The 18209-nt window shown below is 39.1% G+C and overlaps 1 protein-coding gene across 4 annotated transcripts in view; it reads right to left on the bottom strand.

The window, feature by feature from the left end:
• Nucleotides 1-18209, bottom strand: part of LOC109064314 (zinc finger protein 609-like) — a 58538-nt gene that overhangs the window by 3116 nt on the left and 37213 nt on the right. For 3 of the 4 annotated variants that reach the window (XM_042728516.1, XM_042728513.1, XM_042728514.1), the window contains exons 4-7: nt 6057-6144; nt 1724-4031; nt 1267-1585; nt 312-665 (exon numbers count right to left, since the gene is read on the bottom strand). In XM_042728516.1, coding sequence (XP_042584450.1) covers nt 312-665; nt 1267-1585; nt 1724-4031; nt 6057-6144 — 3069 coding nt within the window. The remainder of the gene's footprint in view (nt 1-311; nt 666-1266; nt 1586-1723; nt 4032-6056; nt 6145-18209) is intronic. The other variant, XM_042728515.1, reaches the window with a different exon arrangement.

Genomic DNA, 18209 nt, shown 5'->3' with positions numbered 1-18209 from the left:
TTTTCCCTAAACACATCAGACGAGGCATCTGAAGTCTCATCAAGAGATGCCTGGTTCACATTATACCCCCCAAAACAATCTTTAGAAAATCTAATTCTCATTAGTGTAATACAGAAAATAATTTATAATAATGTCAATATTAAGATAATGTTATAATGCACAATATATTACTGTATAATTATAAAATAATCGTTTAATGTAATGCTCTTTAATTTCTGTCAAAATTTTGGGATTAAATTGTAAGTTAATGTGTAAGAGTATTTTCATTTTTAAGGATATAAGTTAATGTGTAAGAGTAGTAGACTGCTGACCTGTGGCATAAGACAGATCGTACTGCCCGGCTACAAGAGAATAGCCTAGGTGGTGATGAGGTGGCATTATGCGTTGGGAAGGAGATGAACGCGGGCGATCTATTTCTCTCTCCCTCTCTCTTTCCCGTTCTCGGTCGCCTCCTCCTCGCTCCCTTTCATGGGAAGGCTTGTCTGCAACAGTGGGTGATTTGCTCTTGTACTGGTTGGCATGTTGGTGTAGTATGTCCAAGGCTTTGGATTCTGAAGCCGACTTGATGCTGACTGTGGGGCTGGAGCGAGATTTCTCTCCCTCCTCTCCACTGACCACTTTACTGCCGTAAGGGGAGAAAGGGTATCCCGCTGGCAGATAGGACCCTAAATATTAGAAGACCATACTGTTTTTCTACTTTAAAGGAGTGCTATTATGCACTTTTTACGCACATTAAGGCTCAAAACATGCTTTAGGCAAGTACATGAATGCCATTAAGGCTCAAAACATGCTTTAGGCAAGTACATGAATGCCAACACTTCTAGCTACCCAAGTTCGATTTTACACGTCATTGTGTTCCAAAATGCATCAAAATGCAATTAACAAAGCAGCGCAAGTATGTGTTGCATTTTCAGTGTTGCCACAAGGGGCACTATCATCATTAGTAACCAGTTTTCTTTATTGTCAACAAAAAGAGGACATTCTTGAGGAGCTAGTTAAACTGGCGACATGTCTATAGCTAGTTACCTGAGTAATAACAAAACTAGATTAACAAGCAGCAATATTTGAAAGTAACTGTTACTGACACAATAACGTAATATAAGATGTAATCCTTTTTGTAATTTGCATAGAGTATGTTGTTGGCCAATCTGTGCAAACCAATTGTTGTGCAACAAAGTTTACTAGTAAGTAGGCAATGTCATTTTTTAAGATTAATATGCTAATAATATTATATGAACATCAATCAGATGTGATTATTTGTCTTACCTGGGTAGTTCTGCATCATGGACATGCCTCTGTATCCAGGATGGCTGGGATCGTAGCTTTGCCCAAAAGGATATCCATGCATGTAATGCAGGTAGGGTTGGTGCTGTGCTAAGTGGGAGCTGAAAGGTATGTGAGCATTGGGCCGGGAATCTTTCCCACTGCTCCGCTGGTCCTCAGAGCTGGAAGGACACAAACCATCAGTTATATCTTTATTATCTTCTTTGGAGCTGCTGTCTTTTGGCCTTGGCCTGTCATCTTTGCCTTTTCTGTCTCGCTCACGGTCTCGGTCCTCATCTGGCGGTCTCTGACTGTCAGGGTACTGAAAGCGTAAAGATGTTAAAGTTAAGGTTTTGAGAGGTAATAAATTTAGTTTTTCGACTAAATTTTTATTTTTGGGCGAATTATCCCTCTAGCTTGCGAACTATGCAGTCGTTCAACAATCACATGTTTGCCTCACCTGTCTGTACCACATGGCTTGTTCCATACCCAGCCTGGCAGACTCCACACTTGCCTTTGAGTCATCCTTTCCATGATGGCCAGCTTCACTGAGCTTCATTTTAAGCCCCTCAGCCTGCTGTGGCTGCAGCTTGGTCTCCTCCCCTTTAGGGATGATGACTGACTTGGCAGGTTCGGAAGAAGTGTCTCTCTGTTTGCCAGGAGCCTGTGGCTTTCCCAGGTCTGAAAGGCTGGGGGCTTTTGTTAGGCCAGGAGGAACAGGGCCCTTCTGTTTCCAGTCCTCCTTCAGAGAGGCCTCCCTGTCCTTTACTCCTGAATCAGGCTTTTTCTCAGCAGACCTGTGCTGCTCAGATATGAGTCTTTGCCTTTCCTCATACTGCTGCCTGTAGGTTGGATTAGTGTTCATGAGGTGGTTGTGATAAACCTGATCTGGGTATCCATATGGGGGAACGTAGTATTGGTTGTAGTAGAGTGGCTGCATGTACATATTGGAGCGCTGCTGAATGACAGAGGCTTGCTGCTGGTGTGGCTGACTTGAAGCAACCTCAGCTTTGCGCTCATCCTGCACGTCCACCTTCGTCTTCTCCTCGGGCGATTCTTGCTCATCTTCCTTCTTCAGTTTCAGAGCTTGCCCTTCTGGCTGAGGCCCACCAGCAGTGGCACCACCAGGGCTAGAGTGGGTGTAACTGGGGGAGTAGTAGTTGTCATAGCTACCATAATATGCAGATTCCTTAGAGGATGCCTGAGAGGGAAATAGCGCCTTCTTCGCACCGTCCCTGCCTGACTGATCTTCCGCTTTACCTTTAACCCCTTCCATTTTCCCTTCACCATCTTCCCCGGCATCAGATATGTCAGAGTATGCAGGGCTGTTTGTCTTTACCGAGGAGCTATCGGCCCCATTCTGGGTGACAGTGTGAAGGGGAGTGAGAGGCTGTCCGCTGCTATCCACACGACTGGCCACCCCAATGGATGGACTGGGAGCATTATCTGTGAAGCTGTATATCTTATCCGCCTCTGCCTTCATGCTAGCAAGGCGGCTTTGATGAGGGTCTGAGGAGCCATTGAGATGACCCTCACTCCTGCTTCCTGGCTCAGAGGACTCAGAGTATGGACTTTTCCCCTCTTCTGTTTTCCCACTCTTTCCTGGGAGCTTAGGACTGTCTGCTTCCTTGCCCAAATCTTTCTTTTTCTTGTCCTTTTTCTTTTTGTCCTTGGAGCTGCTCAAAGCTGGATTAATTGGCGACGAGTCTCCAGTTACACCCAACTTAGATTGAATGCCTTTTAGCTGGGGACTCTTGGGGATGCCCTGCAACATGTTGGCCATCCCTGGAGGATGGTTGGGGCTTCCGCCACTAAATGATGTTGGCTGCAAAGAGTACATCTGCTGAGAAGGGAGGGATGGAGCCATGGGTCTGGAAGACTTCATGTTCTTCTGGGACAGCTTGTCAGACTTGACATTGCTGCTTGGCTTTTTGGACTTCCTGTCATCCATGCCATCATTGCTAGCTTCATCAGCAGTGATGCAAGGCCCGTCCTCACAACCCTCCATAGGTGTGCCACAAACATCTGCTTCAGCATCACCATTCTTCTTCTTTGACTTGGAGCCAAACTTTCCAGGAGAAGGGGATGGACTCTGAGCATCAAAACCTCTTCCTTTTGGTGTGACAGAACGTGCTGGGGAGAGAGAGCCTTTTTGTGTAATCGAAGCACCGTTGCAGCTTCCTGGCTCTGGGTGGAGAGAGGATTCTTCCCCATATTCGCTGTCTCCATCCATGTCCAACTTAATATCGTCATCATTATGAGCACGAGCCTGATGGTACTTCAGGCCATTGATGTGCTTGTACTTCTTGTTGCAATTGGGATGCGGGCAGTCAATCAGTACAGGTGAGGGACAAGTTCGGTCTAAAGGAGGAGGAAGGGACTCCGTTTTGATGATGGGAATTGGGAGTGCAGAGGAGGTCATGGCACCATTTGAATTTGTGCGCATACGCTTGTTGCCTTTAGAATCCTCAGAGCTAGAGTTGGGCTCCATGTCTGAAGCAGGCTTGTTCTTGCGCTTACTGGCTGAGGAGGGACTGGCTTTTATATCCTCTGTGTTGCTATTGGGCGGAGTCCTGCGCTCAGAGGAGTTTTGGCTTCCGCGCCGACCCTTGCTGTTGGAACTTGCTCTGGTCTTGTTGTTGTTGCTGCCCTTATTATCAGACGAGTTGCTGTTCTCGTTGACTGGGGTGTTACTATTGGGTCGCATTCTTTTACCACGGCCACGTCCATTTCTCATTTCTAGATCACTTGTGGGAGACTCGCAGAACCTTAAAGAAAAAGAAAGATTATATCAAGATTTTCCCAATTTCCTTAATAATAATAATTTGGCAGTATGATATTGATGATATTAAAGGATGTCAAGTGTCTAAAAAGATAAGTTTTTAATAATATACATTTAAATATATTAAATATAAATTCCTAATGACTAAGACATCTAAACATTTTTTTTGAATATTTAAACAGTTAAATTAAACTTATTCTATTTAGATTCTTGCATACAGCCAGTGGTGGGATTCTATTCTTATCACCTGATAGGCTTGGCGTTGTGTATGTTTTTAATAGTGTGCCTTAGGGCTGAACGATTTTGGAAAATAATCTAATTGTGATTTTTTTTTTTACCAATATTGCTATTACGATTTAATATGCAATTATTTTTTAAAGCTCTTTATGTTCTGTATTATTCAACAAAGACAAGCTAAAAAATTATTGTACAGTATGACCAACACAATATTAGATTGATTAAACAGAAATGTTCTTTTCTGTAGGCCAGGCCTATGTTACGATGAAATTAGGTGCATGAATTGATATCAATGACATTTTTATTAAACAATTACAATCACAGTAGTATATTGACGGATTTGTTGAACTTCCAACCTTGAAAGCATGTAATAATTATGACAACACAAAGCACTGACAGATAAGCCTGGTGTAAACATTAATATACAAATCATACAAACTAAAGTAGATTGCAGAAATATTAAAAAAATCTGTTGCTTTACCACACTACTTTAGGTAATTCAAAGTCACTATAATAAACGTGTAAACGTGGACTGCACTTTTTAAACACTGTCTGTTAACCACCAGTGGTACTTAAACTTTTTTGGTCTTGCCAAATAATTTCACTAAACAGTAAGAAAAATTAATGTTTTTTTTTTTTTAACCTAAAAGGAAAAAACACCTGCATCATTTGAAATATTGAAAAACAGCATAGAGAGAACTGTTATTATTATAATTCTCTCTGTTATTTATTTATTTATTGTGGGTTTCATGCTGTCCGCTAAGGCATAGGACACACAGGCTTCCCTCCTAACCAATGACATTAAACACTGTGTCTATAGCAGACGCGAGTGGCAAAATACAGTAGAACCCATGACGCTGTCTACACTGAATGCGGAGCGGAGCAATGCGACGCGACAAAACCAAACTGATGCCTTGCTCTAATTTCTGACGTACTGACACAAAGTTAAAATGATTTGCAATGGTCACTTTGTCGCATCCAGTGTACAGTAGAGCTACACAACAACAACTGTAGCGTCCGGTACAGACACAGTGAGTGAAGCCGATACCTAGATATGCCTCGTCATATTTTCTGCATTTAGCTTTTGAATGACCAGCATCTGCCTGGGTCTGTGCGACATCATCGATGGCTTTTCGATACTCCTGCGCCCCACACTTTGAGAACCACTGCTTTAGAAAGACTTTAAATAAATAAATAAGAATATATATTACCTTATTATATATATTATTTTAAGGTCGAAGTCTTTAGTAATAAAATGCACCGTAACTGTTACTGCTTTGAAATACGTTCATATTATATACGCTTTCAAACATTTCCGCTTGTAGCGTGCCAAGGTTGCCAGGTTTTCACAACAAAACCCGCCCAATTGCTACTTAAAACTAGCCCAATCACGTTTCGAGGGGGGTCCACTGGTATTCCAAAGTACTGAGAGCTATAAGATAGCAGACCTCTCCTCATGCTTTCTCTCACCATACTTTTATGTCATACACTAATCGATCTTCAAGTCCAGTCGAACACAACTCTTTACTCTTGCATGTCACGTGACCGAGCATAATCGTTTTTTTCATATCACGATATTATCGCAAATGCAATAAATCATTCAGCCCTAGTGTGCCTTGTCCCTAATGGTTATGATGGGATACACCTGGCTTACTGCTAGTCCAGAGGGAGTACTGATGTGGTACTAAGGAAAGGGGGCTGACAAGCAGAGAATAGTATCCTAGGGAGGAATATTTGATTTTCTTGATTTGATATGTTAAAGGGGTTTACATACCTCGGAGGAGCCCAGTCATGACGGGTACAATCCAAAAGTGTTCCGACGTACGTTTTGTTCCGCCAAGTAACGTTTACCACCAACATACCTGTAAAACATTAAGAGAACAGTTACTATAATGCAAGAATATCTCCGTTATCTATACAGAGACTCAATGACACAGCAATACAGTAGAGTTATAATGTCAGTTTTCTGATTCATGAGCACTACTCATCTGGTTGCTTCTCCACCTCATTACCAATATTCCAAACACAGTCCTTGCAGAAGCCACAATTCCCATTTAAATAGTGCAAATGGAGGTTTTCTAAGGCCAGCACTCTCAAAGCAGTCCTGCTGTTTTTACTGTGTACTTCATGATTACACCAGCTAAAAGCTGTAAGGAGCAGAGTGTGTTGTTTCTGGGAGGAAAATTGTTTGATGGTGTCCTCCATCTGACTTTGCAGTACTGTGAGCCGCCTCTGCAAATGGTTCAGCAATTGTGTGAAAACAGCTGAAGCAAATGAAAATGCTTGTATCTGGCAGTGATTCAGAGGTTTCGCTGCAGAAGCTCAGACAGGTAAGTGCTGGATGTTTCTGTGATTTTGCACTACCATAATAGCAGGCAAAATCAATAACACATTACAATAATATGCCCTTAATAGGTAATGAAAGGCAGAATGATATTGTGTAACATTGATAAGGCTTCAGTCAGGCTAATAAACGTAAAATAAGCTTATGTTAAATTTTGCGAGTATACTGAAACTTCAGTATACTACTTGGTATACTAAATTAACATTTTTAAATTAAATTAAATTAACAAAAAAAAAATATTCATTGCTTTTTAAGAATAAGTGTTTTTTTAGTCATTGTTTTTATTTATTAAAGAAATAATAGGCCTAAATCTTGTTTTCCACCAAACATCGTAGTGTGGGCCTCGAAATGTGAGAGCTGAATTCATGAACGTTCCTTTGAAAAATGTCAGTGGAGGTCAGTCGAAGAGCACATTAGCGGGGGCCCCTTCCTATTTCACTTGCAGTCATTAGCAGTTCCTGGCCACCTGTCTGAACCCAGGCTAAATGAGGCTAAATGGCTGGCATTTCACCTCTGATGCCCTTCAGTAGCCAAAGTGGAACAAACAGAAGCTTGACATGTGAAGCTTGACACCCTAACACCATTAAAAATGGTTCTATTGGAGTTTAAAGGCTACACCAGCTCTACATTGATTTGTCATCATTTTTTTTTTTTTTTAGCTGGACAGGAGACCAGCAAAATATCTTAGGCTGGTTTAAGTCTTTTCCCCCATCAAGTAAGGATAAAACAATTGCAAATATAACATATGGTTCATAATGAAAATATGATGGTTCATGGCTGATGTTACATAACTAAAGCCTAGTGATATTTTAAAAACAAGGGAGTTGCCATCCACAAACATTCCATTTCAATAGAAAATACATCAGTACATGAAAAAAAATAAACTTCACTTGTCCTGAGATTGCATGGGTTCTGAAAGAGTCTGAAATCATCAGGAGGCAGGTTTGATTGAGTTCAGATGTACTTTATTGACCTCAGAGCGAAATCCAAGAATAGCCACTTGTTGAAATTGCCACTTTTAGGGTATGAGCCAAAACGCGTTGTTTTTTGTGTTTGTCCCCTTTAAATGAAAATGAGCTGGTGCTCCCGGTTCCCTTTTCAGATGAGTGTGGAGCTTCAAGAGCTCATGCTCATGGGCATACCGGTATTACGGTTTAACTGATGGTGAGAGTGTTACTGATCTTCACATTGCTTCCAAATGCAATTTTTTAACTACCACATTCCTATTTACGATCATTCTGGTAGCACATGAAGGCATCATTAGTGAAAACAGGCAGAGACAAATGGTAGCTTTAGCAACATTAGCCTTACAGAGAGCCAAGAAGCTCTTTTGGAAAACAAAATATGAGGTGTGATGCTTACTTTGTCTGTAGTCTGGACGTTTGCGAACGAAGTGTTGGTACCGATGCCTCTTTCAGAAGCAATCTTTGCACAACTCCAGCACTGAACTGACCCTCGTTTGTGAGGTAGTAAAATGTTAGCACTTCCGGGACATTTCCTTCGAAAATAAAATTTAACCACTGTGTCCTCAGTGGTCTCTGGAGACTCCTATGTTCATTGGTATATCCCAACACACAACACTTTTAATGGCTCTTTGGTGCTGACATTGTATCTCCAGCAGCTATAGCAAGAAAACAGTAATTACGGACCGCTGTTTCTCACTCAGGGCTGTGTATATGCAAAAAGGGCAGAGAGCATCACATATGGGTGGGACTTTCCCCGACTATAATGTCATAGTAGTGAGAAATCTGGAACTGCTAGTGTGGAGAGACTGATTATGATTTATTAGGATTATAAAACAATGAATGGGTGGATTTTTAACATTATAGGCTGGTTGTTTTCACACACTGCAGCCACACAACTGTGTTCAAACACCTTATAAAAGTGATTTTTGCATTCTATGGCACCTTTAAACCAACAGCTAATTCAGGCAATAAAATAACACATTGATCAAATAGCTTGTTGAGGTGGCCCTGGAAAGAGGGTTGAATCAGGTTACTGGCATATGAGCCTTGCTGTTTGGCACGATTGAGTTTGCTGGCATCAAGCCCTTCATAGTCTGTGGGTGAGGGCTTTCTGGGCTCTACTTCAAGAGCAATAAACTTTCAGAAGATTTAGGGCTGACATTTGGAGGCATCAGCATGCACGGAGAGTGAGAGTGGATGCCACACCAACACAACCCTGGTCTGCTTCCAGCGTCCTGCAGAGGGGATTTGTGTCAGAGTGATGCCTAGAAATATTGCTCCAATCTGCCTCTGACTGTTTCATCATGAACTGAGAGCTGTCTGCCCTTAACCTCCTGCCATTCTGGGATTCACGCACTGGGCTGAAACATGAGCAAGTCCATCTGCAAATAAAAGGTTGCAGGACACTAGATAAGATTTCCACACTGGGCTTTGGCTGAAATAAAGCACACCACTGTTTATTTGAGTAAGTCATGAGAGGACACTGCGACTCAGCAACAACTTGATCTGCAATAAGTCCTGGAAGATGGATGCTGTGTTCTAAAGCTCAGCGAGCTTCCTAGGCAACATTTGTTGTTTTACTAGGTGCGCTCCTGACACAAATGCCACTCTAAATTATGTTCCCCTACAAGATGCCTTGCTTTTGGCCGAATTCTAAGGTAGCACTGCATGCATCTTTAGTGGAGGTAACAAATTATGCAATGCAATGAATATCCGTATCTAAGATGGAGGATTGTGTCTGGGGAACGGTAAAGTATTTTATTAATTACGTAAAAGTATTGATTACTAAGTGTAATAAAACATGCACAATCATTTTTGTTGTTTTTGCTTGTTTGTTTTTAGGGTACTGGGTTCTTGGCTTAGCAAATTGATAAATTCAAACCAGAAAAGGTGCAAGGAGGAGATTGATCACTCATAGAACAATGAATAGGAGATAACACAATACAGCTGCTACATAAATTGAAGTCCTGCCAATTGCCTTTGATAATTTATTTAATCTAGCACATGCCAACTTGAAAGCCATGTGATGAGCTAAAGAAGATAAATCTATGATCCCATTGTTGTCCGATTTTATTATGGATTCATAATATGCTATAGAACTACAATCTTCCAATCTTCATTTCTGCCCATTGCCTACATAGAAAATAGGTTTTGAACAAAGCTGGACAATCTGGAGATTTCTTTTTGTGATTCCATTTCCTCCCTACTTAAAAGCATTTACCAAAGTATTGCTTTAGGATTTATTGTTTTAACTGTCCTAAAGGCAACACACGCTATTATTAGTGATAAAATAAAAACATGGCAGTATTGTGGGGTTTCTAGATATAGGCCAGCAGCACTGCATATTTTAGGTGTCTCATTTCTAACCACTTTAGATCTTAGAGCAGTCTTCTAACAAGTTAATGAGTTAAATTAGGTGTGCTAAATAAGGACGATCCAAAATAAGTAATGTAGTGGCAGCCACTGTAATGATTCCAAACAAGTCAACTGAGTCCTCAATCCTTCAAGTCATGTTGGAAAGATCGTATTTAGGAGCGCACGTGAACGTCACCACAAAGTTGTACATTTTCAAAAATTCTTAATTTTTTTTAAGCCCTGTGTTTCCGACTTCCAAGTCATGTCGGTGAGCAAACATGTTGGATGCAGCATCTGTATAAATGGTGAATTTGTTAAAAATAATCTGTTTTTCCATTTAAAATAAAACTAACTGGCATATACAAAATACCACTGTATTGAACAACCATGAGGGAATGTTAAATTTACAGCACCTTCATACATTCAATTGAAATGAAGCAAAAACACACCTGACATGCATTTATTCATCATTTTGTGGAGTAAAAAAAAACAATCTTGTTGAATTTTATGCAGAAAAGGTACATCACCATCGGACTCTGATTTAAGTTATTAGAACACACCTGCTGTCGTAATTATGACTTCCCAACTCTGAGTACTTGAACACACCAATATATATTTACCAACCTGCAATGTCAACTCTAACACATCTATAACTTTTAACAAACCTCAAAACCTTCATCCTAAGATGCGTTTGATTAGAGTTGGATCTGAACTCTGCGGTAAGGCAGATCATCTTCGCCATAGAGATTCAAAACCAAAATAAACAACACATTGGCAGCGATAGGATTTAGGAAGTGTGGGTGGACTGTCTGCAACATCTTTAAGAGAGTGCAGCACAGTGGAAAGACATCTCAAAGTGGTTGAGAGATGTGTTCCCTTCCACGGGATCTTGCTGCTCTACTTTCCACCCACACAAAAGTGTCACCACGATACAGATCTGTCCAACACCCTGATGAGAAAAAATAACACATCAAAAGGAGAAATGCACACCAGTGGAACCACCCCAAAGAGAGCGAGAGAGGGTGAAGATAACACATCCACACCAATGGTTCCGTCTCTAAAGTGAAAGAGCAGATGATTGGAGCCCTGTGTATGGGAGCTGTCCTGCAAAAAGATTGAGCTGATGTTGTGGTAGTGTGGCACTGGTTGTGCAAGGCTGTGAATGGCCACACAAACGGATTTGTTTTTCTCTCCCTCTTGACCCTTCAACTACGTTCCCTCTCCATGTCAGAGACACACACATACACAAGAATGGCCACAGAGGAGTAGGGTGAATCAGACACACAGTGCCCATGGCAAGAGGAATAGAAAACACTTAGACAGCCAATGTGCTCTGAATGTTGATGAGGCAGCCCTTTATATGGCGGCACTGGGAGGATGGCAGCAGGCAAAGTGTGGGCGGTACATACTCCACTGCCTACCCATAGCCTAGATATGCTCTCATTTAGGGACTTGAGGGAGATTTTTCCTTTTCATGCTCAACAATCAAGACTGAGGATGTGGAGAGCAAAACACACTGACGTTTCTGCAGTGGGCTATGATTAACAGGCATGAAAAAATATAAAATAAAAAAAATCAAACCTACAGTATCTGGACAAATCCAGTTAGAAGAAATTAATCTGCAAGCGTTAAGGCACCATAGTCATGCTCTAGATAAGAAGCTGTTAACAGAACAAGGGGCTGAAATCATTAGGAAGCAGGTGTTTTCAACTAAGATATATAGGATAGATGTACTTTATTGATTATGTAAATACAATAATTATTTATTATATTTTTAATTAAAATTTTAAACAATCACATTTGAACTTAATTCTAAATTAATTATTAGCTTAAAAATGAATCATAACTAGACTTTCGGTTGGGCAGCAAAGAAACATGGCAGGTTAAGCTGCGAGCTCCCTTAGGTCAGTTTTAAAATTCTGCTAAACTCAATTTATACTCACTGGTAATTTATGTGTGCTGATTGGAGGGACAAAATCTAAAGCTAAAAGAAACCCCGAAAAGAAAGGCAAAAACTCTAATCGAACAGACACAGATAACATGCAAGGAGTAGAAGATGGCAATCAGGAAACTACAGACTCTCTACGCGTGGGTTTAAACAGTATAAGCAATTACGGGAATTTTGCAGCGAGCTGAAAGTAGAGCTCGATACATTTAAAGATGAATTTAAAATGCAAATTAGAGGAATTTAAGGAGGACATCAATCAAAAAAATGGCGCTAACAACACAAGAAATAAAGAAACAAAATGCAAAGGTTTAGGCTACTGTCGCGTGTTGAAGAAATGGAATGCTGGAGCTCCGAGATTGATGGCCTACTACAGGATTTTATACAAGAACACAAAAAGATGATGGAAAAACTGACTGACCTCGAGTCGTGGTCCAGAAGGAATAACCTGCACATTTTTGGAGTGCCAGAGGATGCAGAGAAGGGATCTGTTACTCAGTTTGTTGAAGAACTCATCCAGAAGGAACTCAACATTAACACAGACTATCAAATTCAGCGGGTGCACAGGGCTCTGGCACCGAAGCCTAAAGCAGATCAAACCCTGAGGGCCATCATCGTGATTTTTTTTTAACTAGAATATGAAAGAGAAGTCCTGAGTAAAGCCTTGAAGGAGAAAATAATCACACTTGAAGAGCAGAGCATTTTCTTCGATCATGATTACCCTTCGGCTGTGGTACAGCAACGCAAGTCTTACGTTAAAGCCAAGACAATCCTGAAAGAAGCGGGGATACTCTTTCAGACCCCATTTACTAAGATAAGAGTCCACTGGGATAATGGAGTAAAAATGTACAACAAAGCAAATGAAGTGGAGGAAGATCTGCGCGATAGAGGATATAAAGTGGCTGATTCCGAAAATGCAGATCGCCCCACAACGTTACTGGAACAGCTCGAGGCAAGGAAAAGTTTGGCATGGCAGCGAGCAAGCAGAAGGGCACGGAAATGGCTAGAGGATTTTCGATGAAAGAACCAGGTGAATTTTTTATAAGAGACCCTCTATATGACGACGTGAACAAGGAACTAATACTTTAAGTCAAGGGGGAAAAATGAACGCGAGTGACAATCGAAATTCACTGTGTAAAATAAATAAAATAATACAGCAAGGGGCTTTTATGTATATGCTTGACTTAATGGGAGACATGGACAGAAAAGTCCATTGAAGAAAGTATAGTTTATCTGGTATGGGTGCAATAACCTATAATAGGCTGCACCTCATCTAGAAGAGGGCTCTCTGTTCAGCTGAGGCTCTCCTCCTCTATGGAGACAGTGACTCAAACCCCTAAGTTGTGGGAGAACATTCCCAAATGGAGGTCAGTTGATATCCTTTCAGTTCATTTAAATCATTTTGATTTATGTAAAAGTTGTTTAGTAGTTCATACTTGTTCAAAAGTTAGCCAATGGGGTTATCATTCTGTGAGGATTGTTGTTGAGTGAGAGAAAATGCAGGATGTTAATGGATTGGGGAATCCAGCTAAAAGGTCTAAAGCAATAGCTAAATTGAAAAAGGAAAAGAAGCATATCTTCTTGTTGCAAGAAACACTCTTGTCAAATGAGGAACATGAAAAATTGAAAATATTTGGTTTTAATACCTTTTATAGTTCATGCCCAAACCGTCGTAGGAGGGGGGTAATTTCAAGAAGTGTCAATTTTGAGTCTCAGAAAGAAATAAAGGATGAAGAAGGGAGATATGTTATTGTTAAAGGAACAATTAATAGTTACACAGTAACCCTTATGAATGTTTATGCCCCAACGAAAAACAATAAACAATATTTCAAATCATTATTTGATATTGTAGCTAAGGAAATGGAGGGGGGTTGTTTATGTGGAGGGGACCTAAACATAGTGCTTAACCTTGATTTGGACACTACAAGCCATAAAACAAAAACAAACAACAACAAAAAAAAAAAACATATAACATAATTAATGAATCACATATGTACAGAAATGAGACTAATAGATGTCTGGAGGGAACTACACCCATTAGAGAAGGACTATAGTCACTACTCTACCACGCATTCTGTATACTCTAGAATAGATTACTTTCTCTTACAAGAGGAAAACAGACATAAGATACAGCAATGTCGGATTGGGGTAGTTGACATTTCAGATCACAGTGCTATCTATGTGAGGATCTCTCTGGGTGGAAAAAAAAAGAAACGCGTTGTGGAAATTAATTTAGGAATATAAAAAAAAATTAATAATAATTTAACAAATTTGGATGGAAATAAAAAGATATTTAGATGAAAATAACAATGGTGAGGTGGACCCTTCCATATTTTGGGATGCACTCAAGGCAGCGATTCGAGGAAAATTAATAGCTATTACAAGCACTTCAAAAAAGAAAGTGTAGCTCATTATGAAAAACAATTGGAGCTTAAACAAACAAACATAATGCAAATAAAGAGGTGATGGCTCAAACTGGAGAATTGAGAAAGGAAATTAACGGCTTATTACAGTTAGAAGTAAAGAAAAAGGCAAGATTTTTAAAACAAACTTATTATGAAGCAGTACCATGAGCAGTTAAATTATTGGCAAGGCGAATGCGAAAGCAACTAATTAATCATTTAATCTCTAAATTACACGATCCCAAAACAAATCAAATTAAATACGATCCAAAAGATATTGAAAGTATTTTTAAGAATTACTATGAAAAACTATACAAACACACCTCTGTAATGGACAGAACAAAAGTACTAGAGTTCCTTAATACATTAGATATGCCCTCTATTGGTGATGTACAAAATAAAAGCTTAACTGCAGAAATAACCACTGAGGAATTACAACAAGCCATGGGTAAACTAGAGTCAGGCAAAGTACCAGGGAGTGATGGATTCCCTTCAGAGTGGTACAGAATTTTTAATATAGAACTGATGCCATTGCTAAGGGACACCTTCACCTGGGTCATAAAAGAAGGAAAAATTCCTCCGTCATGGAAAGAGGCTATAATTTCTGTAATCCCAAAGGGAAATAAAGACAGGGAACACTGTCAAAATTATAGACCTGTATCACTCCTTAATACAGATTACAAAATTCATAGTTCTATTTTAGCATCCAGAATACAATTGTTCTTACCAGATTTGATAGATGAGGACCAAATAGGTTTTGTTAAAGGTCGACAAAAATATTAGAAGAACTCTCCATATAATAGATAGGGCTCATCGAAATAAACTACCTGTTGTCCTAATCTTTACTTATCACTAGAGAAGATGGGTTTTAACGACAAATCTATCCAGTGAAAGAAGTCAATATATCAAAACCCAACAGATAGAGTGAGAGTAAATGACAGCATTTGTTGATACCAGGGGTGGAAATCAATGGTATAGAACATAAAATTAGTCTGTCTGCAGATGATGTTATGGTTTATTTAGATGAGCCCAAGAAATATTTCACAAACCTTATGCAAGTGTTAGAGAAATTTTATGAATATGCCGGATAAAAAATTAAATTTAACAAAACCCCAAATTTCTATGTTTAGTGGTAAACTGTCTAGTGGTGGACATTATTATGATACATTATGATTATGATAAAATTATTAATTGGGACAGCAAATTAATAAAATGCCTAGGTGTAAATTTAACTAAAGACTTAAAATTGCATAGGGACAATTACGATCTAATTACTAATAATATAAAGAGCGATATTGAGAGGTGGTCCGCATACCCCATGAGCTTCAGTGATGGGATATGAGGAGTAAAAATTCATATTTTACAGTGTTTGCTGTATCTGTTTCAATCACTCCCTGGGGAAATCCCACCAATTTTGTGAATGGAATAAATTAATATCCAGATACACATGGGGTGGTAAAAGACCCTGAGTGCACTATTCAACACCCCAATTACCTAAAGAAAAAGGTGGTATGGCTCTTCCAGATCTTAAAAATTATTTCTATACAGCACAGATACATTCCATTTTTTACTGGTGTACTTCTAGTTACATAGCTAAATGGAAAGACATAGAAACAAATATACAAGATCTTCAAGTTAGTCTTTTATAGGGGAGAGCGAAACTCATGGACATAGTAAAGACAAACTGGCAGCAATTGTGACATTTTCATTAAAGATCTGGCATTCTATTGTCAAACATTTCAAATTAGAGAAAGAGATTGGAATACTTAGGTGGATTATGCATGATGAGGAATTTAAACCAGGAAGGGAAGATCCAATATTTCAACAACGGAAGGAGAGGGGAATAACAACACTGTGCTGTGTACTTACAGAGAGTGAAATTAAAAGTTTTCAGGATTTAAAGGATGATTTTGGACTTAGAAATCAGGACTTATTTAGATATTTCCAATTATGGGATTACTACCATAAAAAGGGAAAATTAATGCAAATGATATCAATTCCCTTACTGAAATGATAATGGATGCCTATGATCATACACTACCCAGAATAATTTCTTCCCTATATGAAGTGTTAATGTGTTACAGCCCCTCCTCCACACTATATATATAAAACTGAAATGGGATAAAGAACTAAATACTGAAATACCAGAAATGGATTGGCACGATACGTGGATAATACACCAAACTACCACTAGCTCACAAATATGGAGGGAGTTTTCCTGGAAGTGCCTTATTTGCTTCTTTATAACACCTAAGATCAAAAGCAAACAAGTCTCCAGACAACAGGTTTGCTGGAGATATGAAATGCATATGCAATATATGGATAATGATTTTACGCAATTTGAGTGCTCCATTAATGAGAGTAGGATATTTGCATGGAAAATGGAGTACACACAATTCAATGCCCATTTTGTGCACACAACATTTTCTACGCACCTACAAAACTGCCCATATTGAAACGACTTGAGCTGAATAACAACACCTTTTGTAGAACTGCTTATATCTGTTCAACTTAACAGTGTTATTGATCTAAACTAAACCAACATCAAACTGACTTGAGCTAAATGATGGCACTTTGCAAGTAAATAAATAAATAAATAAATAAATAAACTTGGTGCGTAAATGTGCACACTCTTCACACACTCCAGACTAATGTAAGCAAAGTAATTAAGTAAATATAAATAAATATATTAATTTAAAAATAAATATTTGTAGTGGATAAGAACACTTTTCTGTGGCATGCTATTTTAAAGGGGTCATGAACTGAGAAACCAAAATTTCCTTGATCTTTTCACATATAAGAGGTTATTATACTAAAAACATCCTGTAAGTTTTAGAACTCCAAACTTTCTCATAAGTCTAAAAACATTATTTGGAAGCCAGTCTGCCAAAAAGACAGGTTGTGGAATGTACAACTCTATGATGTAATATTTTGGATAAACACCGCCTGTCTGTTAACAGATTGTTTGTTATGAGTATTTATGCAGTTTTAACCTAAATCACAGCAGTATCCCATTTGTGAAGGACATAGTCTGTCAAACATACACAACTGTTAGCCAATCATGGCAGTGGGCGTTTACTTCTGAGTCTACAATCCACCACGCCTATTCAAATAGAGCGTTTAGATGAGGGGGGTCAAAAACAGGACAGAAAATAGCCTTTTCTATATCATGATGTCTTTTGATGTATAAAATCTTGATAACATCATAAGTGGACCTCAGAAAACAGTACAAAATAAAAAACAGAGGCAGTTCATGACCCTTTAATGTTTTAACAATAGCAAAGACTTTTTGGCGCTTGACAGTTTTTTGAATAAACAGCCAAACAATTTCATTTGAATAATGACCAGTAATGTGCACTTAAATAGATGGCTTAGCAAAACAGACACACTCCTGAAGCCATCATGTTCCAAACACAGATTCAAAACAGATTTGTTTCCCCAGGACTTTAAACTGCACCATCTCAGTAACTGTGTTGTTCTGAAGTACCACTGTTACTTGCTGCCAATTTTCTGTCTTCGATCAGAAACACTTGCTGGAGGCCGACAAATAGGAAACTTTAAACATCTAATTCTGTAAATATAGCATTTTGATCCAGGAATCAACAATCATTTTCTGCTTCTCTTAATTGGTTCCTTCATTGCTTTGTTTTTTTGGGGGGTTTTTAAACTAATGAACAATTAAAATGGGGTGTCAACAGTTCTATGGATCTTTGACCCAATACAGTTTTTTTTTCATGTTTGGATCTCCTTTTTATCTACTCAAACATTGTGCCAACAAAGTTACTTGCTTGTGTGCATACAAAATATGATTGACTTGTTTTTCATCATTCCACTTGGAAACTGTTTCTGTGTTGATACAATGAGCTCTGAGGAACAACAAATCGCTGTTGCAAGTTAGTAACCAGACTTTTGTTGG

This window comes from Cyprinus carpio, chromosome B7 (genome assembly GCF_018340385.1).
Source record: "Cyprinus carpio isolate SPL01 chromosome B7, ASM1834038v1, whole genome shotgun sequence".
Lineage (NCBI taxonomy): Eukaryota > Metazoa > Chordata > Actinopteri > Cypriniformes > Cyprinidae > Cyprinus > Cyprinus carpio.
This window is presented reverse-complemented; position numbering and strand designations above follow the sequence as displayed.